The 27,595-nt window shown below is 47.4% G+C and overlaps 1 protein-coding gene and 1 long non-coding RNA gene across 2 annotated transcripts; both read left to right on the forward strand.

Annotated features, from left to right (window-relative positions):
* The first annotated feature begins 5,283 nt into the window (after positions 1-5,283).
* LOC126548206 (glyoxalase domain-containing protein 4) lies at positions 5,284-14,936 on the forward strand. Its single transcript, XM_050196353.3, has 2 exons — positions 5,284-5,878; positions 14,272-14,936. Exons 1-2 carry the CDS (start codon positions 5,514-5,516, stop codon positions 14,804-14,806), a joined length of 900 nt encoding a protein of 299 aa, XP_050052310.1. The 5' UTR covers positions 5,284-5,513; the 3' UTR covers positions 14,807-14,936.
* Positions 14,937-17,319: 2,383 nt separating this feature from the next.
* On the forward strand, positions 17,320-26,845 carry LOC140213321 (uncharacterized). Its single transcript, XR_011890301.1, has 2 exons — positions 17,320-22,109; positions 23,196-26,845. It is a non-coding gene; the product is annotated as an uncharacterized lncRNA (long non-coding RNA).
* The last annotated feature ends 750 nt before the right edge of the window (positions 26,846-27,595 follow it).

A 27,595-nucleotide genomic window follows, 5' to 3' on the forward strand; every position in this document is an offset into this window, starting at 1 on the left:
AAGACAGACAAAAGCAGAATTAGAGGCCTTTTCTGTAGATCTGAAAGATCTATATTATAGCATGCCAAAAGCAGAATTGCTTCAGTGCGTCCAGGAAGGCATTGACAGTTTCGGCTCCTTGGCTTTTCAGAACGAAACTGGTATTCCGGAAGACAAATTCTTGGCTATGCTAGAACATTACCTGGCTTCCACCTATATTGAATGGGACAGTCGTTTGTACCTGCAAAAGAGCGGCGTCTGCATAGGGTCGTGTTTAGCTCCGATTCTGAGTGACTTATTTTTAGCTCGTGCTGGCAGAACCATTTCTAGCAGTCTCGAGGGTAGTAGCGTAGATTTGTTGACGACTTCCTAATCTTGGTAGATAAAAATTGCAGTGACACCGACTTGGTCGTTAGTCAAACATTGACAACCTTCAGGCAGACTTTATCCCCCATTGAAGTGACCCACGAACTTTCGGTAGATTCCTCCATCAGGTTTTTAGATCTTAGATTGTTTTTAGCAAGTAACCACGTCTGTTGGCAGTATGAACCTCGGGCTACTAAACCTCTGCTGCCTTTTAGTTCCTCTCACTCTAAGCTAGTTAAACGCAGCATCGCCAACATGTGCCTGCTGAACGTTTTTAAGAAGTCCTGTCCACATCGAGCTGCGGCGAGTTTTCTTAAGCAGATTGACCGCCTGGAAGAGGCAGGCTACCCGCAACCTGTTTTAGTGTCCGTAGCGGAAACAATCCTGAAGAAGTCGCGAATCCACCAACCGGACCAGGAGCCACCCCGCGAAAAAGAAAAAGTTGCTGTCATACCCTACGTACACCGCATGTCACATAATTTGAAAAAGATTGCAAAGCGAGCTAACGTAAATGTCGTGTTTTCTGCCCCGTGCAAGCTCTCTAAGCTCTGTCGAATGACCAACCCTTATTCCCGCAAGGCACCGGCCTGTGCTACTAAACACGATAACAAATACGTAGAATGTCAGGCAGGAGTTGTTTATGAGATTCCTTTAGATTGTGGTAAAAAGTACGTGGGCCAAACAGAGCAGTGCTGATCGAATGACAGGCTGAGGCAACACAATAACAAAGTGAACAATGGGAGGGAGGGCCACTTGGCAATTCATTGTAGAAATTGCGGATGTAAGCCAGACTTCCACGCCTGCGCTGTGGTCGCCAGAAGCCGTGACAAATGGGTTAGATTAATAATTGAGGCCAAAAGAATCATTGAAGCAGCTGATAACTGCGTAAGTGTTGCTTCCATATCACTGTCACGCAAAGAACTGTTCTACCTAAACGCGAATGCGCCCTGAGAAACTGATTACGCTCCTAGTATAAATCAGTGGCGTTTTTTTCTGAATAAACATTGTTGGAAGTGGCGCCCTGTGTGTGTGTGTTTCTTCTTTGTCCTCCGTCTTTTTAGCGCCTTCACTTCAGAAATCATGCTTAACCAACACGCCCAACTATCCATCCTAACAAGTGATATCTAATAGCGTCCTCGATCACCTTGCCCCAGGGTTGCCCCGATACCAGAATGGTGCGCGTTGCACCGCCGTGGTGGCGCACTGCGGAGGGTCAACATCGAGGACAAAACTGCACCCCGTGCAGGGTGCTTGCATGCAGCGCTACTTCGGCGCGCAAAACGTGCGCGAACACGCGCGCGCGCACATTTTATGCGCCGACAGCGGGAAGTGAACGCTTCATGCTGCCTCTCGCTTCAACGCTTACTACGGGGACGCCTCCGGCCCTCGCCATGGGGGATGGTACACGGCCGCAGTCGCCCACCGGTCCAAAACAGTTAACGGGCTTACATTTCGCGCCCACGACATAACTCATGCGGAGTAGGCCGCCATTGCACTGGCTGCTACCCACTCTGATTCCAAAACAATTATCTCCGACTCGCGAGGGGCCTGTCGGAACGTCGAGCAAGGCTGGGCTCCATACTTAGCCTACTGACTACTTCAATGTTGCACCTGCACCGGGGACCCCGCTCACTGCAACATAGTATGGGGTCCTGCTCATATGGGTCTCGAGGGGAATGAGGCAGCCGATGCCGCCGCCCGCGCGTTCTCTTTGCGGGCTTCCTTTCTCGACCGCCTAGATCAGGATCTCGAATTCAATCCCGCTTATTCTTTTAAAGACATTGTCCTTCATTATCAATCTGGCCATAGCCTTTACCCTCGGCCGAGTAAAGGACTATCTAAGACAGAGGAGCGACTTCTACTGCGCCTCTATACGAACACTCTGCTGTGCCCGGCAGCACTCAAACATTTTGATCCTTCCTTCAAGGGCAGTTGTCTACACTGTGCGGAGAAGTCTTCGGACATCTAGTACATGGTGTGGACCTGCCCATCTAACCCAGCTATTGCCCCTCACCCCAACCCCACTCGAAAGGACTGGGAGGCGACCCTGCTCGGCTGCTATGACCTGCAGGCCGAAAGGGCCTTGGTCGAGCGCGCCCGGGCAGCGGCCGACGCCGCTGGGGTCCCGTACTAGGGATTCCACCTAGTATTTTAGGGGCTGGGCCCTTGTTGCGACGCCTGTTTCTCGAAGCTCGACCGGCGTTATGCTATCGGGTAGCGTAGCGTTGTCGGCAGGCTGCAGGCGTCCGGTAGACCATGGCGACCAGGCAGGGACGAGACGAATTCTAGTGCGAAACTTGCACTGTATATTCAATGGTTGGTGAAGGATAAGAAGAAGAGAATGAATGAACTGAAAAAGTACATTGCGGGGCCCCTTAAATAGGCCCACTAAAATTGTAGGTGGGACCTTGCTCACGTCAACGACACGTGACATGCACTCGAGTCAGGTCAGGGATAAGCGGCTGATCTCTGCTCCTAGGTGAGTTTGCACATGCTTGCCTCCTCTGGCGGCAACCCACGGAGTCTGGTCGGGGATAAGCGGCTGATCCCTGCTCCCAGGTGAGTGCACGGGCTTACCTCCTCTGGCGGCAACCCGCGGGTCCTGTTAGTTTCGCGGAAAGCGTTCTCCTCTAGAGTTGGACAGTTAGCGGAAAGCGTTCTCCTCTTGCTCGCACACACAAAGGGGCCTGTCATCACTGCGGAGCGCCTGCCAGACCGGCAACCACTCGACGCAACCGTAGCAAATTAGGAATCCATCCTCCGTTTTGATTAGGCATGGTCTTTGAGCATCCCTTTTGCCCGGGGGGTTACACGCCAACCGTAACAGCCTTAAGGACCGGCTCATGCATAATTCCATGTGCTTCTCTTCTGAGAGCAACAAAAGTTTTTCGCCACCATCACCATCAACGCGTCTCCAATGTTTGAGATTATGCGACCGCCAACTCCGTTCCATACATAGCAGTCAACGCTGTGGAGGCTAGAGAGACTTCTTGCAGTGGCTTCGTTCGCACTTGGATATAGTTCGATGTTTTTTTTTACAGCAGTTGTGCGCAACTGTTTTTCATATAGGCTCAGTGTTGAATGAAACAAGTTTTAATCCTTAGAAACAAACACACTGTGGTATACGGCTGCTAATGCGTTGTTTTAGATCACTTTTTTGTTTTTTCGGGTTTTTTTCATTTGCAACCCGTCGCGAGGAGCCTCATGTGCATGCTCACGCGAACGAACGTTGTTGGCGCGCAACGAAGCATAGACAGAACGCGCGTAATATGATAATGCTTCTTAACCGAACTTCTTGCGTAGCTTCCGCAGCATTGACTATTATGTATGGAATGCAGTATAAGCGAGCAGGAAGACAGTGGACATAACCCACCAGCCATTTTGGCTAACCCAGCCATTGCACCCGCTGCAGATTACCTCCAAAATAATGCGCGCGGACAACCATGCACAGCCACGGCCGACCTAGAGAAGACTCATACACACCTGTACCTAAAAAAAAAAAAAAAACATATACGCGCTTGATCACGTGACCTCCAACACTGGGCGTGCGCAGGAAGATGGCGCGCATCAAGCCACCATCCTCGGCTCATTTTTGCACGCTTCCCATCGCATACGGAACTACACGGCGACGACGAACGGTGAAAATTCGCCTGGAGTGTCCATTAATTACTATCCCAATCAAAAAAGAGTAGAATCCAGCGAATTGAAGCCTTACATACCGCCCTGTTCGCCGCAGAACCAGTTAGGGCGCACTGAAAGTGGGTGACATCCCTGAAAATGATCTGTCGAGAATACGACCTCTGATTCAGAGTGCAACTAGCCTGCGGCGCAAACCGCCACAGAATTTCATTCTCATGGGGGTGGAGTGAAGATGTCAGCATAATTTTTTCGTCGAATCCGACGGTAACTTTCGCTCGGCAATTCGAAAATTCGGTGCTTAATATGCTGTGACAGCTAGTGCGCATAAAACACACCATGATATAATGGTGAAATTTTGAATCGCTCACGAATAATATTCGAGGAAAACTTACTTCTATCGAATACAGAATATTTTATAATTGCTAAAGCAAAATATCAAATAAAAATAAGTACATTAGCCGATAAATACAATGCATTTTGCTTAGTCCTGTGAAGTGAGTCAGCTTGTATATGAGAAACAACTGAAAGGTGATATCTGGAAATCGAGCTTGACAGCAAGCAAGTGACCATACGCACGTACGTACAGTGCTGCGCATGTGTACGCTGGACAGGATAAGTGATGTCGCCGAACACCTACAGCCAACTGTTTTACTATAGCACCATATCGATTAAAAGGGATGCAAAATATGGCGAGATCCGCCAAATAAAGTAGTTTTGAGCACATCGAGACAACAAATTCGTCGGCTGCCTAAAGGCGAAATTATTGCGCAGTAATTAGCTGCTCCATGTGTTCGCCCAAAACTGGAAGCCTCTGCGTCGCAAAATCCGGGCCGCAGTGGCCGCATTTCGATGGGGGTAAAAAGCAAAAACCATAATATTCTTGCACCGTGGCCGCAACCACCGTTCTGCAGCATAATCGGAGGAATCTCTATTTACATCAGCCTTTCTCTCTGCAAGTGTTTTTATCGCTGATATTGTAAGAGAATGGAATCGAACAGACTGTTCGATGCGTATTCAGAATATCGAATAATCGCGCGCCCATATTAAAAAATAGTTGGGACCTTGTAGTTAACACGGCCGCTCGATATGTGCTTTTAACGAGCGGCCATGAGCTTTTATCGGGCGGCCGTGGTAATAGCATCACGTGAAATCACTTGTTTTCCTCTTTTTTGGACTCCTTAAGGCTGTCTGAGTCGTTCCATTCGCCCTTGGCCCATTTCCAAATGCGTTTGGCAGCACGCACCCACAGAGCACGCAGCGTGGCTTCATAGGTAACTTGGCGTGGCTTCCGGCTTTGTTGTTATCTTCAAGGGGGCGCGGTTGCGCGGCGCTGGCGGTGCAGTTGTGCTGGTTGTGCTGTTTCGCGTGGATTGGAAACAACTATCCGCTGTCCCGTCCCGTCACGTTTGGTCCTGTTCACAGCCGTTCGTACGAAATTTGCAGTGGCGACGGCGACAGCTCTAGGACAGAGGCGACGCCTTCGTTTCTTTCTTTTTTTTCGTTGTCGTCTCTCGGCATAACTTTCAACTATGGTGCGGCGTGCACTTCACTTCGTCTTAAAGGTAGGCGACCGTAAAGAGACGATCAAGTTCTTCAGGGACGTTCTGGGCATGCGGGTGTTGCGGCATGAAGAGTTCGAAGACGGCTGTCGCGCTGCTTGTAACGGCCCGTACGACCTGAATTGGAGCAAAACCATGATCGGCTACGGGCCCGAGGTTAGTCACTTCGTTGTGGAACTCACGTACAACTACGGCATTGGCAGCTATGCCAAAGGAAACGATTTCGTGGCTATGGTCATCCGCTCGGACAATGTACTTGAGAATGCTCGGCGCCACGCCTGGCCTGTGGAGAAGTTTGAAGGCAACGATGCGCTCATCGCACCCGGCGGATACAGGTCAGTAGCCTGCCGACGTAGCCCGCTATAACGCATGGGGTACGTTTGGAGAACTTAACTCATGATCGAGTCTCGGTGTGTGTCTGTGTGTCACAACAGGGATAAACATTTTTTTCACTGTTTATTCGATACAATGAAAACGTCTTATAGACAACGCGGAATAGAAGCTCATACTTCATAAAACGCCGTATATCTAGTAAAATGTCTGACTTGAATCCATGTTATATTCTGTCTAAAAAAAGTCTCAAGAAATCTCATCTGGAGAAGGAATTTCCAAGTACCTAAAGAATCTCACCGAAACCGCTGTCAAAATCCGTTTTAAGACTTTTTCAAAACGACGCGAAGAATTCGGTCCAGTGCGCTGCTCATGTTTTTGCAGTTTAGCTTTATATTTTTGTACAGTGGTAACGGAAAAAGATCAGCGCGAGCAGTAGAGCGCGAGTAACCGGCGATTGGAGCGGCGAAATATATGCCTGCAGAACAGTGTCATAACTAATTAATAAAGGGAAAATGAGACATCCACCCAGACGTAGCTAAGTGCTGCGGGTTCCTCGAAAGAAAAGGTTCGCAGCGGACGTCTCATTTTCCCTTTATTAATTACTTCACTCCGCCTTGCGGACTTCCGCAGAACCATTATGTCTGTCATATGTAATTTTGCTGCACCGATCGGCGGTCGCCTCCCTAACCGTTGATAAGGGGGAAGCTTTTGCGCCCTAATAAGTATATGCCCAACTTGATGATGGAAGATTTTATTTAAGTTCACAATATATCGGCTTTCGTAACTGTATCTGCACTTCTTTAGGGCTGTAGAGTTATTGTCAGAAGAAATGGAAGGCCGGACTATATTTTGAATTGAATTTTGTCAGTACCACATTAATTACGAAGTTATCTGTACTTTTGTGCATTCTCGCTACTTTCGTGCAGGGTTAATTTTCAGAATTTCAGAGGCTTATTATGTTCATGTTATTGTTCACAATGCGATAATTTGTTATTCGTTAGCATTTAAGGGACCCTGAAATGCTTTTGACGATTTTCTACAAACGTACTGAGTCGTTAAAGTAGGTCCTTCTGATCATTAACTGACACATCTAAGTGCCCCGCGTAAAGCGTGTAATTTATTATAAGGTTTTAAAAATGCACATCGCTGCCGATCGCAGCACACTGCTCGGCGGAATTTTAAGCCGCCCCTACCCATATGACCGAAATCACCCATACCACGTCAGTGGGGCGAGCTATCCGATTGGCTGACCAGGGCGCGTGATCGATAATTTTTCCAACTTTATGGTAAACAAATGATCTTCGTAATAGTTGGAATGTTCGTTAATTTGCTTTTATGAAAAGAAAGTAACATAAAGAGAATGCACAAGAACAATTTTTCAGTACACTTAAGCACTTCCGGCACACAGCAAGTGTCGTCTGCTTGTATTACAACGTACTCCATTTTGACGAGAGCTCCGCGGTCAGAGTCGGTCTCAGTCTTTTCGCGAGCACTATGATTCGACTTTATTGCCTTGTGGACCGCAAGCGTAGCGACTGGCAATATGTCAAGCTGCGACATCGTGTCCCTCTGCAAGGCAGCGTACGAGCGAACTGGCTGCTGCGCATCGGACTGCCGCTATCCGATCGGCGCCAGGATTTGCGCGTTTGTGGCCGTCACTTTACACGGGAAGATTACTAACGCAATAGTGTTCCGCGACTCCGGCATTAGGACAAACGCAAGCGCAAGGGGACAGAGTCTGGCCGCTTGACTGTGCCGTAACGGGATGAGCCATGAGATGAGCACTGGCAGAAGGGCAAATGTGAATGGTCTGCACGGTGCAGCCACCTGGTGGCACAGAGCTCAACCATACACAGTAGCTGCAACGAAGTGTATTCTTCTTTGCTGCTGGTGTGTATTTTTCGCAGGAGTGCAATCATCAACACGTTGTTTTTACAAATGTTTAAAATGTTTTACACTTGGTTAGATCAATATCATCGCTTTGTTTGGCTGGTTAAGCGCTGCGCCAACAAGTGTATGGACCGTGCACACCGATCAGGCCGCTCACGTACGTCTACGCTAAAGTTCCTTCATCAGCTTGAGTTTATGCCTCCAGTCATTTGCCGAAATGACCAGCTTGCCTGTGGTTACCGGAATACAAGACACGTTCGGCGCTACGACAGAATGCTCGCAACGCACGCTGCTTCGTTAGCTCTCGCTTGGGGTTGACGGCCAAGCGGCTAGCGTAGAGGTCTCGCGCGGGCGGGGGCGGGCTCCAAAACAACCTGAAGTGGACGATGTGACGTCGCATCGTGACGCAGAACCAGTGAAGGCGGAGCTTAGCCCCGTCGCTCGGCGAACGAGTTGAGGAGGAAAAGCATGGCTAGGGAGGAGGGTAACTTCTAATCGCTTGTAGCTCCATTAATACGTAACGCTTCACTTAAGTTGTGGTGCGAATGTTCTACTTAAGCTGTACCCTACGCGTCTACAAAATTTGTCCGAACCGTTTCAGGGGCCCTTTAAATAGCACCAAGTAGACGCTTCAATATCTATGATGTCATGGGGTGATTAACAAGTAATGTCACTATCAAATCAGTCAGCAACATTCCTTGTTCGACCACAGTTAATAGAGAGTTCTAGATTATTAGGCACAAGCTGCTTGTGTGCCTAAGAACTGTAAGTCTGCATGTGCTTGACTGTGGCCCAAGTGGCCTGGGTACGCAAGTGAAACGCAAGTCCTGCGCCCCTCTCCCTCTTTAATTGCTTGATGCCTCCATCTTCCGGTAAAATTCTATCTTGTTATGATGTCATGGGAAGCTTGTGCAGGAATTTTTAGTTAGGATCACTATCTGTCTTGTTTTTTCATCTTTTCTGGCTTGCCAAGATTTACTAGTACTAAAGCTGCATCTTTTTCAATACTAGAAGTTTAATTTACCGGTATAGATCAACTTAATGCAATTCATTTTAGTTAAATCAACCTTGACAAGACTGACAGAACTGATCGACTTATCCAACGGGTCCAATTAAAAAGATGCAGAAAAGCTTCTCAAATGCCGCTGCTTCATTTGTCACTATTTGCCTGGATATAGCGCACACTCTCTATATTTTTATTTATTTATTTATTTATTTATTTATTAGATACTGCCGACTGTCTCTTGGCAGTCCAGGCAGGAGCGAGTGAGTACAAAGTCGGCACTGCAAGTCAAAATAACAAAAACATGAGTTACAAGGAACCATGAAAAAAATGCTTAAAAATACAGACTATTGCGTCGGTAAAGGCAGTTTATACAAAATTACAAAAATAGGAAACTGTTGATTCTAAATCTAACACGCTTCATTGCAAAGATTGCACGGCAGACAGAAAGGATTCTACCGAGTACATACAAGCGACTTCTTGCGGTAGAGCATTCCACTCTGCTATGGGGAACCAGCGCTGGATAGGCGGCGCGTCGAAAAGAGTGCGTTGCACGCCGCCCTGGCGACGAAACGCGGCATATTCCAGCCGCTCGACCAGACGACACACGTGCGCGGCCGTATCATAGTATGTTTCCGTTTTCGCGCCGCTTCAAGTGGAGTTTTCGTAAGGAAGCTAGCGCCATCAAGTGAAGAAATGACGAAAGAAGCTTTTTAAGCTTTATCTATTTTGCACAGTGTGTCGCGGCGAGCATGTGTGTTTCTTTAACGGTTGCGCCGTGTGCCGTTGCCATGCTTGCGTGGCAGCCTGCCTTCTTTATTCTATGGCCTGCCTCGCAAATCTAGCAGCTATGGCTCCGGTCGTGCTGCGCTATGGTTTCGGAAGTATTAGTTGGCCTGAAGACATTCCATATTTCTCTGGCTAAACATAAAAAATTCTGATGTTACTTCGCCACAGCAGTCAATGGAGAAGAAAGCTTTATCGCATCAGCTGACTCGCGCAAGCAAAGGTTTGAGTGTTCCGCTGCTGGATCCGTAACAACGCTGGCTACATTTAGCACTAATTACATAAATTTACCGGAAACATCTCAGCGCCGAGTCCTCATCCGCATGCGCATCTTTAAAAACACGTAGGCGGCGTAGTCGCGCGTGCGCCGGCAGTATGCGCACACAACTCGTATTACAAGGCAGCTTCCCTCCCACATAATTCTTGGTAATGAATGGATAATATTTACCTTTCGTATCGTTCTCTTGGTGCGGTGGCGTTGGAAGGGGCTTGACGGTGGTATTGCGAAGGAAAAATGGTTGGTACATATGCCGGATGGTACATGCTATTGCTGATTTTGTTTCCGACGAAATGCCGACTGCACATTCTGCTGTTTGGTACTGGCTGCCACGGCTGACTGTCTTCACTATCGAATAAACCAAGCACATACGCGAAATTCGATTTAGAAACCAGCCCGACACCGCTTGACAGGGCGACAAGACAGGAACCTCCGCTCGCCTGACTGCTTGGATCCAACGCCGCCTCCGTTCTTGTTCGTAGGGTTTAGATGGAAAGACGCAGAAGGATACATCCTCCCTCATCCCGACGTAGTTGTGGCGCTTGTATACACAACAGTATCGTCGGCATCCTTTCGTTTTCCTTCGACTTTCAGGGCACGCAACACCTCTACCAGTAGCAATTTTCGACCGCAGGAGCAGCTGCCTTGTGCACGTTCTGACCGCCAGGGCCGCGCTGCAGGCGTCGTGAAAACTCCAGCGCTGGTTCCCCATAGTTCGAGGGAAAAACAAGAAGCGATAAGCAGTAGTTTTAGTCTGTGGCATCACAATCGTTTTGCTGTGCTTGCGTCTGGTCTCTCTTGATTTATTAAAATTGATGTAGATGTGGGGATCAATTTTTGTTCGTTTTTTAACGATATTAAACAAAGCTTGTAAGCGATGCAGTCTGCGCCGAAATTCTAGCGATGGGAGGCCAGACCGTGTTCTGAGATCAGTGATCGAGACTCGTTTACTATAAATATTATAAATAAATCTAAGGGCTTTCTTTTTTGACACCGGTCTTTGTGTGGGGATCCCACACAGCATCGGCATATTCAAGCAATGGTCTAATGAGTGTCGTGTAGGCAACGAGTTTAGTCCTACTAGTGCAATGTTTGAGCCGGTGTTTAATTAGCCATAGCTTCCTTAGCGACGCCGAAACTACGTATTGGACATGAGCGTTCCAGGTTAGCTTCGAGTCAATGACTACACCCAGATGCTTAAATTTGTCAATCGTCTTCATTGATACATTATTGATTTTATATGTACAAATTGATGGTGCTTTCTTTCTTGTAATCATTTGAGTACATTTTGAGGCATTTAAGTTCATACGCCAGGACTGATACTAATTATCGATTGCATTAAGGTAATCCTGTATAGCAGTCTTATCATGGAGTGATTGAACGTTGTGGTACACAATGCAATCATCAGCGAAGAACCGGCATCGTACCGGGGAATAAAAGGAGAAATCATTCAGATAAATCAAAAAGAGAAGTCCAAGTACTGGATTTATAGCAGAAATCAATGCGCACGCAAATATAATGTGCACCCGATCTTGTGACAGGGACAACGTAGCATTGCGTTCGATTCTGGCAAACAAATATATTATGAAATTAGCGAAGTTTACTTTCACAGAGTGGAAATTATTTGCACGTAATGTGCATCATCATCATCACTCCCAGACAGCACTATATCGCTGTCTGTGGACCACAACATGTCCTCCGTGCGGGTCATTGCGCACTTGAGATTCCGAATTTTCGAACGACTTCATAGCAATCGTCTATGGGATTGTGGCCCATGCAACGCATGCAATTCACCGGAACGCCGGAAAAATAGCCTTTAAAAATACTGGATGCTACTAGCTTCGGTAGCTTAGCACGTAAAATTATATTTTGAGTGAGCCTTCGTAATCAAATACTGAAAAGGCTGTCATCCTCTACAGAGCCAGTTCTAAGTCTGTCGCTAACATGGAGGAAGGAAAAATATAGGAGGGAGTATTACATCACGCAGCCAGCCTTGGCAAGCGAACGCTCCGTGAAGCCACAGTGGTGGCCGAACACGTGACCTCTTGCATCGATTTGCTGAAATGTTTGGTTCCCAGTAGAGTGTTATTTCCCAGTAGGGTGTTATTTCTTCGGGAAACCGGTTCTTGCGCACTCCGTAACAATAATACGTGGATCAGCAATGTATGTTGTGTCAATTTGCACGAATATATATAGACTGAAGGTATATTCTTAGAAGTCCTATATGAAAGGTAACCCGGCCAGCTAGCTGAAGATTCGTGAATTTTATTTAAACAGAGTTCTGGCAATGCTATCGCACACTTACTAATCTAGATACCGAGAATAATGGCTTGCTGGGATAAAAGAGACCTAGATCTTTATCTTGAGTGAACTGTTTTTAGAAAATACTATTTGCTAAAGTGCCTTGTGTATATGCAACTCATGACCGGCTAACGGCACTGTTTTACGTTGATCGAGTGCTGTAAAGGTACACTGGCTCTCATACCAGGTGTTTCTGCGAAGACTTTAACCACACAATGATCAACGTGCGATACGCTGAATTTGATGCCTGGAAACTCTGATTTAATAGCTGGAAACCCAATGTACACCCTTGCAACTTTTTAACAATAACGCGCGAGCGCCGACCACACGACGTGCCAGTGGCCTTGCAGCGGTGAGGGGCACTCCTGAAGCGAACAGTGCAGCAGTACACATTCGAACTAGAGTGCGCCTTGCACGACCGCACGTAAAGTTGCCAATCCCGCCGTTCCTGGCCACTACAAGGCCGCGGACACGCCTTATCGCGCGTTATTGTTAAAAAATTGCAAGGGTGTACAGCCCATACTAGCGTTTTTTATATGCTTGAGGAAATGTTCAGTTGTGGATAGTTCAGGAAATCAAGTACTAATTATTAGTTACCGTACAAATTAATTATTACTGAATTGTCATTTCACTGTTTTCTTCCTGCCAATATACTCCTTATAACCAGAAATAAATGTGAACAAGTTGCTTTGATTTTCTTTTGTGTGAAATGGTGTTCGGGCTTTTGTGGGCCGGGTTAAGCAATTTTGAAAAGTCGCCTGTAGCAAATAGCCCAGTTATATTCATTGAGCTGGCTGCTCGAAGAGGTGGACATGCACAAAAAAGGGAAATGCATAATCGACTAATTGAACAAAATCCGCTAATTACATATTTAACTAATTACCTTACAGCACGTATTAAAATTTACAAATTATAGCCGGCGAGTTCACTAATTAGTTCACACGGCGAGGAACTAATTCCCGGGATGACACCAGTTTCGAGATATCATTTCTTGAACTTTGCGAAGAAATGCATCATGTGTCCCGTTATGTGCTTCAATGCATAAAACGGTGTTTTGTTAAAAAGAAAGTTGTACAACAGTGTATTTTTGCTGAGAGTTGATGGCGCGTATCTCGAAAATGGTGTGATCCACAAAATTATTTTCGAATGGATATGCTTTGCAGTCTCACTGGCTACAATTTGTAAATTGCAATATGTGTCGTAAGGTAATTAGTTAAATCTTAATTAGTGATATTTTTTAAAAATAAGTTAGTTATGCATTTCGATTTATCGTGCAAGTAATGTTCGCTTCATCGAATAGACCAGCTCAGCAATTGGAATTGTGCTATGTGTCATAGGCGATTTTTAAAGATTACTTAGTCTTCGAAGAATCACTTGGCATGTGCAGTTTACTAATTGAATTAAAGAAATAATAAATTAAGATAATTTATAATAATAAATAATTTATTATTTCTTTAATTCAATTAGTAAATACAAGTAATTTCCCCTGTGTTGTCCTTGTAGTCTTTGTTTGTTGGCTTCTCATTATATGATTAATAAAAATCGGGCCCCTCGGTTAACCTCCTTTCTTCTCGTTCTGTCATGTGCAGGTGATTCGTATTTTGTATTTTCATTAGTAAGATCTTGATGAGTTACCCGCCGTGGTTGCTCAGTGGCTATGGTGTTGGGCTGCTGAGCACGAGGTCGCGGGATCGAATCCCGGCCACGGCGGCCGCATTTCGATGGGGGCGAAATGCGAAAACACCCGTGTGCTTAGATTTAGGTGCACGTTAAAGAACCCCAGGTGGTCAAAATTTCCGGAGTCCTCCACTACGGCGTGCCTCATAATCAGAAAGTGGTTTTGGCACGTAAAACCCCAAATATTATTATTATTGATCTTGATGAGGGCTAGTTGGTTCACATTTAGAACTGAGGTTGAACAGCGCGAATAAAACAAAGACACGAGGAAACAAACACCCCAGACAGCGCTGCTTGTATGTGGTATTTGTTTCCTCGTGTCCTTGTAATTTCATTCTACTTATTTCCGTCGTTTTCTTTTTCGTGTGTGTGGTTACTTATTTTGCGCCTGTCACCATCAGCGCTTTTTCTGCCAGCCGTGTTTTTAAGCATTAACAAATGACCACGAACGGGGCTTGCAGGTTTGTGATAAAGCGGCGCGTCAAGCCCGATGACACGAAGCGCTTGGATCCGGTGGAGGAGGTGGTGCTGGCATCATCGAACATCGCACGCACCGTCTCCTATTGGCACGACCTGCTGGACATGACTGTTCACGAGCGCTCCGAGAAGGCGGTCACTCTGTCGTACGGCGACGCGCAGTGCCGGCTGCGCTTCGTGCTCAGCGCGGAGCCCATCGAGCGGGCCAAGGCGTACGGCCGGCTGGCCTTCGAGTGTCCCGCGGCCGAGCTCCCGGACATCGAGAAGCGGGCATTGGCAGCTGGCCACAAGGTGCTCACGACGCTCACACGCCTGGACACGCCCGGCAAGGCCACGGTCAGTGTGGTCATACTGGCTGATCCGGACGGCCACGAGATCTGCTTCGTGGATGCCGAGTCATTCCGGGTTCTTTCGGCCGTCGACCCTGATGCCGACCGCTTGCTGCAGAAGGCCATCGACGAGGACAAAAGCAGCCAGTGGTACCAGGACATCCACGGCAGCGAGAAGCCTGCGGCCTAAGTCAGGCTTTTGCGCGTTCGCGCCGTCATCTCGTGAGCTGCACTGCAGAGAAAAACACGTTCGTCTGCGTTAGCGAACAGCCTCGCCCGCCCGTTCTAATCAGATAAAAAAAGAAATTGTTTGGATTGCATTTTCGTCTTATAACTGACCTGATGGCCACCGAGCACGCGGCCACTGGAGCGAGTGTCTCCTCGTAGACCTTTGTATATAGCACTAATGGTAGTCGGCTAGAATTCCAATTGGAATTGAACGCTAGGTAAGATATGATTCTGCTAAACACATATTGTGTCCATTTGCGCATAATTATACCGGAGGGCTTCTGGGCGGTCACTCGCAAAACGCCTGGCATTAGTGATCCTAGTTAGGTATGGCGCCGTGACGTCACATTGGGAGCGCTCTTGGCAAGAGTGCTGCATCGGTCGCAAGAAAATGCGCTGGAGTGGCACATCCAGCTCCAACGAAATGTTTCGGCGGAATGTGATTTTTTGGGTCCATTTAAATCGACCCATGGAGCAGCAGACTTTTTTTTCGTATCAGTGTGGGCTACCCCTAAGCACCTTGGCTCAGAACAACGTGAAGGAATTTAGGGATTCGGTGAGGTGTAGCTTAGGGCAAGTTGGTTCATCATATCGACAAGTGCGTAACAATAAGACGAAAAATACAGGGAGACACTGAGTCCATGCCCTTCGTCTTATTGTTACGCGCTGATCGTCATAAGGAATTGACTGAAGGGGGAAACTCCATTGACACACATCAACACTGTTGACATTTTAGCGATCTTGTCGCTAGGTTTAGCGACAAATTTTTCTATTTAGCGACCAGCAACTTTTTCAGCGACGTGACAGAACAATTTGCGACATTTTAGCGGCTTCAAAGTTATGAAATATGTTTCGAAAATGTCCTCCTAAATGCTACATGTCAGCGGCTGAAGCGGACCTTTCCAGAAATGCGCGCACCGTCAGTGGTGGCCGCAAGGCAGTATGGAAAGTCGTAGTGACGGCCACCGGAGTCGCGCCTGTTCGTCTTGCCTGAAGCGTGCGAGCCGTACGCGGCCCGGCCATAGCCATTCCCGGCAATGCTGGGAATGGCTATGGCTGGGAGGAAAAGCTGGCCAAGGGCGCTATTCTGGACACGCATGGCGGCTGCACGGCCGCCATTATCCGCCATGTTTACTCTCTCATTGGCTGTCGAGAGGTCACGTGTTTTGAAATTTGTGCCGGGAAGCGGAAGTATTGCCAAATGCAATTTTGCGTTTTCATCAAGATGACGAAACGTGACGTGGAGCTGCAAATTTTATGGACTAATACATTTTTTTGGTCCTTGGCAGCTATATTGCGATGTTAGCGCTTCAAAAAGAATGTGAGCGGTAGCGTGCAGAAGCCAGTGCAATGCATCTGCAATTGCGCGAATATGTGGTGGCGATCCAAGATATGCGCCATGCCAGCTTGCTGATTGGCTGAAGGAATATCTCGTGAGGAGCGTCACAGGAAGGGCTGTTTCGTAAACGTCATTTTGACGATGCGTGACGTTGCGCTGGGCCGCCATTACTGAGATTTTCCGCCATAATTTTTGCTGCGACGAGCCCCGCGAATTATGCTAATGAGCAGCCATATGCAATGGCAGCCGAGAGGAATGCGTATCGCCACATTTTCCCCGTCGTTTGGCACCACGAAAATCTTTTGTTCATAACGCGTGCTCATAGTATTTGCATCGCTCTCGGGTGGTGTTGGCATTTGTGTTTGGGGCCATCCTTTTTTAAAAGAACGCGTTTATACGAAATAATATTGGTTGAACATAGCAAACTTTCGGCAATGTTGTCCACTTTTCACTGCTGCATTTGTATTGTAATCAAGATTAATGCCTTTTCGCACAATCAAAAGTTATGACAACGGCCTCTTTCTAATTTATAAAAAGAAATGTACGCAAGGCGGCGCCTTGAAGTTTCCTCCCTCGGTGCGAGTAACCAGCGAAATGAACAAGAGATGGCAGCGCCGGCGCTTGCGTCGCTCTAGTGTATATCTCTGGCGCGCGCAACGCTATCGGTGATATCGGCCGTTTCTCAGCCAGCCGAGTCGGGCTGAGTCACTTGCGTTTCACGAGATAGCGATAACGTGGCCTAGAACGTGCGCGCATCACCACTGGTAGGTCGCGTATGTTGTCTCAAGCAAGAAAACAAGCGCGTTGGCCCCAACATGCGATGACTCATTCCATTTTCCGGGGACACGCATCCTAGCTATTGAAGCAGACGACGGCTTGTACGCAGCAGACGACGGAAGCGAGAAGCGTTTTCGACGGAATAATCATATGCTTTGAGATAGCTGCTTTATTTTTACTGCGGAGGAAAACTGTTTTGCTTTACTGATAACGCTACATTCAGTGCCTTCATTTCAGTTTCTTAGGTGAAACGTCAAGTTGGCGTCACGTTACGTAAGCAAAACTGGGCCACCAGCGCCATTTTGTTTGCGTCGCGCCTACGTCACGCACCGAAGAAAATGGCGGAATGTCCAGAATAGCGCCCCAAGGGCGCTATTCATTCCGCCATTTTCTTCGATGCGCAAACAAAATGGCGCTGATGGACCCGTTTTGCTTACGTAACGTGACGCCAACTTGACGTTTCGCCTAAGAAACTGAAATGAAGGCACTGAATGTAGCGTTATCGGTAAAGCAAAACAATTTTCCTCCGCAGTAAAAATAAAGCAGCTATCTCAAAGCGTATGATTATTCCGTCGAAAACGCTTCTCGCTTCCGTCGTCTGCTGCGTACAAGCCGTCGTCTGCTTCAATAGCTAGGATGCGTGCCCCCGGAAAATGGAATGAGTCATCGCATGTTCGCGCCAACGCGCTTGTTTTCTTGCTTGAGACAACATACACGACCTACCAGTGGTGATGCGCGCACGTTCTAGGCGACGTTATCGCTATCTCGTGAAACGCAAGTGACTCAGCCCGACTCGGCTGGCTGAGAAACGGCCGAATGTCACCGATAGCGTTGCGCGCGCCAGAGATATTCAGTAGCGTGACGCAAGCGCCGGCGCTGCCATCTCTTGTTCATCTCGCTGGTTACTCGCACCGCGGGAGGAAACTTCAGAGCGGCGGATTCGCCGCTCCAGCTGCGTTTTGGTCAAATGGCGTAGACCGTACGGGCATCCCGCGACATTACATGGAAGTTAAATTCTCTGCTACTTGCAGCAGGGTCGATCCAAATAGGTCGCGAAGCTTCGGGCGAAAAGCGGTTCAGTACAGATTGTCACCGACATCAGCAAGGGGGGTTATGGGAGCAGCGATTGAAGCGCGACTATGTTTGGAGGGAACAAACATTGGGAAAGAAAAAAAGCGTTTTTTAATTCAAGCGAGACACAGTTAGATTCATTCAACTAAAATAAAATTTCTGGTCAATTTTATATATTCGTGACGAGTTAAGAAAATACAAGTTTATTCAATTTTATTATTATTAATAAATGCATTTATTTTCGGCGCCCATCGTTACAGGGGGCGTTGACGCCACTATCACTCGCAATGCAATGCACGTCTTGAAATGGGCAGAAAGGCGCACTCGTAAAGTTCACCTGTTCAAATACGCCCCCCTCACAGTTTGTGCTTTCTTGCTCGTCGAAGTTTCAATTTGGTGACGCAGGTCCCTTCCTCGCTTCTTAATCTGTGCAATCAAAAGTTGTGAGTTACGGCCGCCAGATAGTTGTGTAGTGGTTTTCGTGCGACTGCGCCGGCCGACGAGCTTGGCGTCCGACGATAGGATCAGCACTCTACACCTAAAGCTTTCGTCGACCTCCAAAGAAAGTATGTTCTGTGCAGGGGTGCGATTTCGACAGCCGTACGGCTGGCTTTTCCTGCATCGCTTTCCGCGCTGAAAGCTCGAAACGCCCATCAAGTCGAATGGCGGGGCATTTGAATATATAGCTCCAAAAGCAGGCCAACAAAAATTTCGCGCCTTCGAAAACAAAATGACGTCACTTCTGCTTTTAACGGACATGGCGTCACATTATTTTTTTTTCCGCCGGAAGTGTTCCCACACATACAGATGGCGCTAAGCCCCATGAACCGCCGATGGACCGCCATGTTTTGAACGTATGGGCTCCTATGGAAGCTTCGCTACCAGGTGTATTTACCTAGCTTGCAGTTTGTGCGAGTTTCGCGAGCCAGCAAAACTAGCGCAGCACTACGCGATCAGGAAAGTACTGAAACGCAAGAGAGTGGGCGGCGCAGAGTCGAGTGAAAACGAAACCTTTCGACCGCCCGCGTCGTTGTCAACAGTAATTTCAATGAGTTGTTTTTACTGAGCATGAAATGGAACTAGACAAGTAGCATTTTATTTCATCTTATAATACAATACGAGGATGCTTTCTGCAACGACTAGTTGAAACAGAAGTGCTTTCGTGATCGGGCAAGTGCTTGAATGTCCCGAGGAGTCTCTAATCATGTCCTGCATTTACCTCAGTTTCTCGATTATTAAGACGCTTCAGAGATTCTCAATCACTAATCTATCACTTTTTCTTGACTTAAAGGGACCCTGAAACGATTTTGACGATTTTCTACTAACGTACTGAGTCGTTAGAGTAAGTCCTTCTGATCATTAATTGACGCACCTAAGTGCTCCGCGTAAAGCGTGCAATTTATTACAATGTTTTAAAAATGTACATCGCTGCCAATCGCAGCACACTGCTCGGCGGAATTTTCAGCCACTCATACCCATATGACGTAAATCACCCAATTGACGTCAGTAGCGCGAGCTATCCGATTGGCTGCCCAGGGCGCGTCATCGATAATTTTTCCACCTTTATGCTGAACAAATGATGTTTAGCATCGTTCAAAGTTTTTTATAGTGCTTTCACCAGAGCTTCCTTACTTTTTGGTCTTAGTTCGTTAATCAGCCTAACGGAAACCTCGTCTAGCCCTGTGGCTGAGCGCTTACGAATTTTCTCTTCGGCTTTCTTCCAGTTGAAATTTGTCAGCACCAGCTCCTTTTCCATCTGGTTCTCTTTCATGCCCTTTTTTTCTTCGAATACAATCTCGTCATTGCGTTGGAAAGGTTCGGCTGTAGTTTATTGCCGCTTCCCCTTCCAGTTTGTTTCCATGTTCGTCTAGGATATGTTGTATCGCTGTTGACTTCCTGCCTAATAATTTTATGTGGTTCCAAAATATTCTAGGTGCAGCCTTCTTTTTCTCACGTATTTCTGACAACGAACGTTCACTTTCACCTTTTATCTTTGCTTACACCAGTATTTGAACCATAGACTTTTTCTTCCGGTATATTTCCCATTTACTGGCTACTTCATCCTGCGGCAACTACGCCTCCTTTGCCTGCCTGTGCTATCGGGATGCTTTCTGTCGTTCGGCGATTGCTTCTCGTATCTCCCTATTCCACCAGCTTTTCGGTTTCTTTTTTCCTTTCCAACGAATATGTTTTTTCTCTTTCCGTGTTTCTGTCGTTATTACACTTTGAAGCTCAGTATATTCCCACTCTTGGCCATTTGCCAAGTTTTTCCTCGACTCTTGTGAGTATATTTGTTATTTGTTCAGCGTTCAAATTTGGACTGGCCATTTTGCACTCCTTGCTCTCTTTCCCAACTACATATCCTATTTTCAAAATGATGCGTTTATGGTCACCCCCTATGCTGCTATACCCTTCCTCATCAGTGACCATTTCTCTCAACTTAGGAATTCCTTCTGTCATCAGACAGTAATCAATGGTCGATTGCCGGTTTCCCACTTCCCACGTGATCTGCCCTTCACACTTAGGCCCTGTATTCACGATAATGAGGTAATGTTGCTCACAAAGACCTAGCATTGGCTTCTCGTTGTTGTCGGTGTAGCCATCTAGAGCCTGTGTGTGGGCATTCAGGTCACCTAATAGGATAATTTCGGCATCATTCCCGAAACCCTTAATATTTAGTGTACACATATAATATATGTTATACTTTGCAGCACTACAGAGCGTATTTTCAAGCTTCCCTCTATGTTTTTCACCTTTAATTATGGATGTGTTGCGTGGCTCTCAATGTGGTTGTGGGGGTCTCACCCGTGCTCTTGGGACAAAGGAACGACGACACAGTAGTGTAAACAATCACAAGGGCATTTATTGCACCTTTCATAGACAAATGCCTGCTAGCCGAGTTGCTATCCACAAAACATGCCGATGGGCGCGCGACAAATCGAGGAAGTCCGACTCACCGCGACCGTTTAGCGAGCGAATATGTTCGCCCCATGCTGGATACTAATGCCTGGTTGTTCACGTGTACGGTCACACGAACGGTGGCGCGTTCGAACGATCGTGTTCGTCCATTAATTCCGGTGTAGGCCTCGCGAGACGGTATCGCAGAAGCATGGATCGGCGCACGCGCGGAACGTCCGCGCCGCTGGCCGATCCGGAGCCAAAGAGGAAAAGCCTATACTCCTGTAGCCCCTTACCGACCCCGCCGTTAGGTGGTTAGATGTTATTTAGGTGGAGCTGGAAGCGCCATCTCTCGTGATGCGCTACAACCAGACCGACTGCCGCCGGCACTAAGCTTCGCGTAAAAACCGAATTACAGGAGACGTGAGACATGCGGCGAAAACAACATATCAGAGGAGGCGTGAGAGTTGTGCATCCCCACACAGTTCATGTTGTAGCACCTGCTTTGCGTATGGCACACTGGATTAAGCTTGTGATATCCACATATGCAAAAGTCCTATGCTTCTCTGACAAATACAAAATGAGGTTTTACCTACAGCTCTCAGTATTAAAATAAATAAAGTAAACAATCTCATCGTGGAATTTCCTTATTACGGTAATGCCTATGACGGTTATCTTTTACTGACAAGTTGACAACTTGTACTGGTCAATCCGTCATGCGAAGGGATATGTATACATATAGAAAAAAAAAGGGTGTGTGTGTGCGGGGGGGGATAGGATTAGACGTGGTACGAACAAACGTGCCTACAACGTCCTCTAAACCGATTCCTTTAAGGTACCGTAACAAAGCGTATTAGGCATACAGTTGATACAACTAACTCTGGTATTACTACATATGCCCGGCGACGCGAGCTATACAGCGTCTTCCGTATTTGGCCGGTGGACTTTAAAATAAATTCCTGTCCGCAAACTATTCGTCTAATCGAGAGCAAACATCGCTCGTAGGGTAACATATTGTAGTCTGTTTGAGATGTATTTAAACCTCGGTACTTGCCTGCATTTTGTAGAATGAAGCAGAAACTGCTTTCGGCTACGAGCACAGATTTTGCAGCCGGGAGCCAAGCTGCTGATCCGACAGGTTGCGCCATCTGGCGGACGGCGAGCGAATCAACTTCTCATTGCAAGTATATTGCCCACTACACGACTATGCTTCAGAAGAGAAGAGCTTCAGTTTGGCCTAGTTGGTGTTTACTGCATGTCATATTGACCGCAAATAAAGACGAGGACAGCGGAAGAGAACACAAAAACGACACGGGCGGTAAGTATTAACTGGTTTATTCACGGCAACCCGTGGGCATATATAGACAAATAGAACATGCGCAGGACGCAGCAAACAAGAACACTCATCAGCCTAGCGGGGCAACCAATTATCAAAAAAATCTATCTCGGATTGAAACAACCTAATGGAAGTGTCACTAACACAGTCTTGGCCTTTCTTTTGTATGTGATATGCCTCCATCATTTCGCGTGCAGTCTGGACCTGGCTTCTCCCCAGAATCTTTATCTCCTTACCGCCCGTGTCGTTTTTGTGTTCTCTTCCGCTGTCCCCGTCTTTATTTACGGACAATATGATATGCCCACTATGCCTCTGTGGCCTGGCAATATGTTAGTTGGATGCATACATAGTGCACAGACATGAATAGAGGACTACTGTATTTTTATGTTTCCGCAAAGACACTAAAGCTCTCACTACGCTCAGAGAGTTTGTAAATATGACAGCTTTTTCTAGTTTTAATGCCTTTATGTGTTTTACAGCAGAGAGTAATGCGTAAGCTTCTGCCGTAAGGATGCTTGTGTATGCGTGCAGAATATTGCATTCCGAGAAGGATGGCCTGACTGCCGCGTAGGTACGCCATTAGGCGACTTTGATGCGTCGGTATAAAATTCTGGACAGGAGTACTTCAGCTGGCGTTCCAGAAAGTGCATACGGATGTGCATCTCTGATGCTTTGTAACTTCGATAAAGGACATGTCGCATTCTATCAGTTACCACAGCCACGGTGGCAACAGCCTTGTTGGAGCCATCAGTGGATGCACATGTTCATTTCCTCGCTCAATTTCCTCACGTCTAGTGAGAAAGGTTTTCTCAATGAAGGTCGGTTTTGAAATAGCGTGGCTGACGTGAAATTGTTAATAGTTTTATAACAAGGATGTTCAGAATTAGATTGTACTTTGAGGAATTATGAGCTTATATATGTTCTTTGCAGGTGGAGTGACCCCTCTTTGGATTCTACGTATAAACTCTGTATAGGACTTGTTCTGAAGACGCCTGTGACCAGGCGAATACCTAAGTGGTGAATGGGATCCAAAATCTTTATTGCACTTGGAGCAATAAAGCGCGCAACCATAGTCCAGACGTGACCGTATAAGACTCCTGTACAGGTTTATTATGCAGCCCCTGTCACTGCCCGATTTCTTGTGCGTAAGTATTTTAAGAATGGTGATTGTTTTTAAATATTTGGCTTTCAAATACTTTATGTGTGGGAGAAATGTCAGTTTAAAGTCAAGTATGACACCAAGAAATTTGTTATGTGTATTGAAGGGCAGGCGTTCACCATGTAGCTAGATATTGGGCTCTCGGACAAGGCCCCTCTTCCTTGTAAAGAGGATACAGGAGCTCTTTTGGGGATTCAACTTAAAACCGTTCTGATTTGCCCATGTCGAGACTTCGTTGAACCCAAACTGAACGTGTCGTTCGCAGACTGCGATGTTACACGATTTAAATCCAATCTGCACATCATCGACACATGCTGAATAAAACATACTTTGTGGAATCCACGAACGTTGTTATGATTGGGGGTTCAATCCCATCGCTCGTGATCTGTTGTCAAGAGGGAGTCGGGCATGAATTTGAAGGTAGCTGGCCCATACCGTCGTCCAACTTGTCCACGCTGAGGACGTTGATGAAGGGAAGGACTGCTTCTCATCGAGAACGAGGAATAAGGGTTTATTTACAGTATTTATATCAGTCTAACATGACTGCTTGAGAGAGAGTGACCTGAGCAGCCGCACAACAGCGGTTTTTAAACACTCGGTCCTCTCCCGATACAAGGGGACGCGAACGTTCGTTCAGTCATTTTAAACAGGCCGCCTCTCTCCGGGACGGGTTACACGCGCACACGCATACACACAGGTGCGATGGTCCGGAGCCGACGTCAGAGGGGCTTCGTAGAACTCGGAGCCGTCCCGGGTAGCGCGTTGTCTTGCGTCTTGGTCGGTGCGTGGGAAGGAGCCTGCGTCGGCATTCCCGCGTCAACTCCCCCACCCGTAGCAGATCAGGTCGGCGTTGTGCTGTTGCGCACAAAGCCTGCTTCGTCGAACTCCTTCAGTCACAACGGCGACGAGGCTAGAGCGTAACGGTGACGGTTTCAGCACAAAGCCTGCTTCGTCGAACGTATCCTAGCTGAAGCGACGGAGAGTGGAGGATGCGCGTATTCATGACACAAAGTCGACTTAGTCACGCCGTGGCTAGAGGTTGGCGGCGGAATTCCAAGATGAGGTTGCCACCACTGGCGTAAATGACTGGCAAACTTGCACTGCAGCTGGCCGTTCTTAACAACGTAAAGAATTCATTTTAACAATAAAAAGGGTACAGCTAAGTACGCCACCCTGCGGTACACCAGTTTCTTGTGTAAACGACCTAGACCACGGCTTTACCAATTCTAACACGGAAAGTGCGGTGTGAGAGATAGCTTTCAATTAGGCTGAGCATGGTGCCACGAATGCCAATTCCTGATAGGTCTCGGATAATACCGTAGCGCCATGTGGTGTCACAGGCCTTTTCCGTAGCCAGAAAAACTGACAAGAAGTATTGTTTATGGGCAACTGCATCGCGGATGTTTGCCTCAATGCGCACAAGATGGTCGGTTGTGGATCTCCCTCCTCTAAAACCACATTGGTAGGGATCAAAGTATGTTGCTTGATTCTAGGAAATGAAAAAGACGGCGATTTATCTTTTTTTTTTCGAAAAGTTTACACAGGCAGGTTGTAAGCGCTATCTTCTGGTAGCTTGTTACCAAGGGTGGGTCTTTACCCTGATTCAAGACTGCGACAACGATAGCTTATTTCCATGCCGCTGGAAGATGTCCGGCTGCCCAAATGGTATTGAAAATGGCGAGCAATATAATTTGTGTGTCCGTATGCATGTTCTTAATCATGTCATACATGATCCTGTCTCCCCCGGCGCAGACCTTTTGCAGATGTTCAATGCTGCTCTAAGCTCAGCAATGCTGAAAGGACGGTTATGTAAATAGTTTCTATTACGCATTTGCGGTCCAGTGTCTTGCGTTCTTCTATTTCTTTGTGTTCAATGAATGTCTGTGTATAGTGCGCGGAGCTATAATACCTACTGAAAATGTGTTTCAAGAGCGTCTGCCTGGTCTTGTTTGTAAGACCAGGCAGACCCAACCTGTTTCCTTGATTATTTACCGAGGGTAGCGGATGGAGTTCCTGCCCCTTTGGCCTTCCGAGCGCATTCTACACTTTTGTCTCCTGGGTTTACGAATTGACTCCCAAAAGAAACTTCCACCAGCTTGCTCTCCTAGCCTGTCGTCGGGTGTGCCTACCCTGCGACTTAGACTGCTTGAATTGGACAAGGTTTTCTACAGTTGGGTATCTCCCCAGAATGCCCCATGTCGGCAATGCTATCATGCTGATAACGCGCGTGCCGTTCGTTACTGGAAAGTACCGGGCTCGCAGCGTTAAAGAAAGGAAACGCATCAAGGCACATGACGATTATCGTTGTGTGGCAGAAGGGGTACTCCAAAGGGTGTAAACTGTTCTTAGAGTGTATTATATTGCACTCTTAGAAACAGTTACACCCTTTGGGGCTTATCTTGTCCCACAACGATAATCGTCATCTGGCTTGCCCGCGTTTCCTTTCTTTAACGATGCGAGCCCGGTACTTCATAGTCACGAACGGCATGCGTGTTATCAGTGTAACGCAGCATTCTCGACAGGAAAGTAGCGATCGCCGAGTTTTCAAGAAAGGAAACGCAAGGAAGGCAGATGACGATTATCGTTGTGGGACAAATATACACCCCAAAGGGTGCAACCGTTTTAAAAGTGTGCCAACTCTCTAAAAACAGTTGCACCCTCTGGAGTTTATATTTGCCACACAACGATAATCGTCATCTGTCTTACCCGCATTTCCTTTATTTAACGCTGGGAGCCCGGTACTTACCAGAAACGAACGACATGCGCGTTATCAGCACGACATAGCATTCCCGACCGGAAAGTAGCGGGCGCGGCGTTTTCAAGAAAGGAAATGCGGGCTGTTGTGCCATTACCACCAGCCCGGATTCCGAATCTACAAGATGCAGAATTTATCCTGCGAGCGCCCTTTGGACAAACCCGGGCCTGCGCCGAAAGGCACAGTGCCCTAATTCTCCCTTGACAAGTCAAGATGCTGAGCCGTCAGGCAGCGGAGTCCTGCGGAGAAGTGTCGGCGAGCGACATGTCCAAACGTGCAACCAAGTGCCAGACAGCCCGGCGCCGTACCTCCCTTTGCCGGGAGGTCACCGCGCCCGCCAACTTTGAACGGGGTGGCCAGCGCGGTCGCTGGTTGGACCTCTCGGACGACCGTCGAGTGCTGGCTTTGTATTGGGCCGTTTGAGTGACAATGGTTTCTCGGGCCATTATAAGCCGCGACGCGACCGCCTGGAAAACCGGATCCGCCGACCCACCGGGAGCCAGTGCCGCTCTCGACTGGAGTGAGATGTGTCACGCGTTTTCGCCGGACGTCGCCGTGCGGGAACAATCGCGTTTGCTGTGAGCTCTCGGCCCCATGCCGATCCGATCATGTCCTGTATAATGACCTGTATATAGTGTATAAAGTCCCTTTTGTTATTCTCACCGACGCCTGACTCGGAGTCTTCGCTACCAACGCTCTGTCACGAAACGGGTGACGAGCGCTACGGGACCACCTCAAAGTCGTAATAGTGGTGGCATCGGTGCAAAGTCGTAACAGTGGTGGCAGCGGTGGGATGTCGTAACAGGGCAAGGCAGATGACGATTATTGTTGTGTGGCAAATATACACCCCAAAGGGTGTAAACTTTTGTTAGAGAGTAATGTCCTACACTCTTAGGCAAAGTTACGCCCTTTGGCGTGTATCTCTGACACACAAAGATAATCGTCATCTGCCTTGCTTGCGTTTCCTTTCTTGAACACGCCGCGCCCCATACTTTCCGGTCGGGAATGCTATGTCATGCTGATAACGCGCATGCCGTTCGTTACTGGAAAGTAACGGGCTCGCCGCGTTAAAGAAAGGAAATGCGGACAAGACAGATGACGATTATCGTTGTGGCAAAAGGGTGTAATTTTGCTTAAGAGTGCATGTAGCTAGGTAAAAAAAAGAAAAACTCATGATGAATCCCCATAACCAAATTTCCTGCCCCCCTATTGTGAACTTTGCTTTCGTACGTCTCCGTTTTTTGTCGTTTCTCTACTTTTTTTCCACCAATCTTCCAATCACCTCTTACTAATCTCTATTGCGGACATGTTTACTTTCCCCCTGCTCTCGCTAAACCCAAGGGCTTCAAGGAGTCCATTGGTGCCTAAATGGACCGCTGGGCAGATAGCTTCACATTCTAATAAAAGATGTTCCAT

The sequence above is a fragment of the Dermacentor andersoni genome, chromosome 1 (assembly GCF_023375885.2).
Source record: "Dermacentor andersoni chromosome 1, qqDerAnde1_hic_scaffold, whole genome shotgun sequence".
NCBI lineage: Eukaryota > Metazoa > Arthropoda > Arachnida > Ixodida > Ixodidae > Dermacentor > Dermacentor andersoni.

Excerpts from the sequence above, each read along its gene's own strand:
- LOC126548206 (XM_050196353.3), top strand. The coding sequence starts at position 5,514 with ATGGTGCGGCGTGCACTTCACTTCGTCTTAAAGGTAGGCGACCGTAAA. Across the intron at positions 5,879-14,271 it reads ATCGCACCCGGCGGATACAG|GTTTGTGATAAAGCGGCGCG; the intron begins GTCAGTAGCCTG and ends CGGGGCTTGCAG.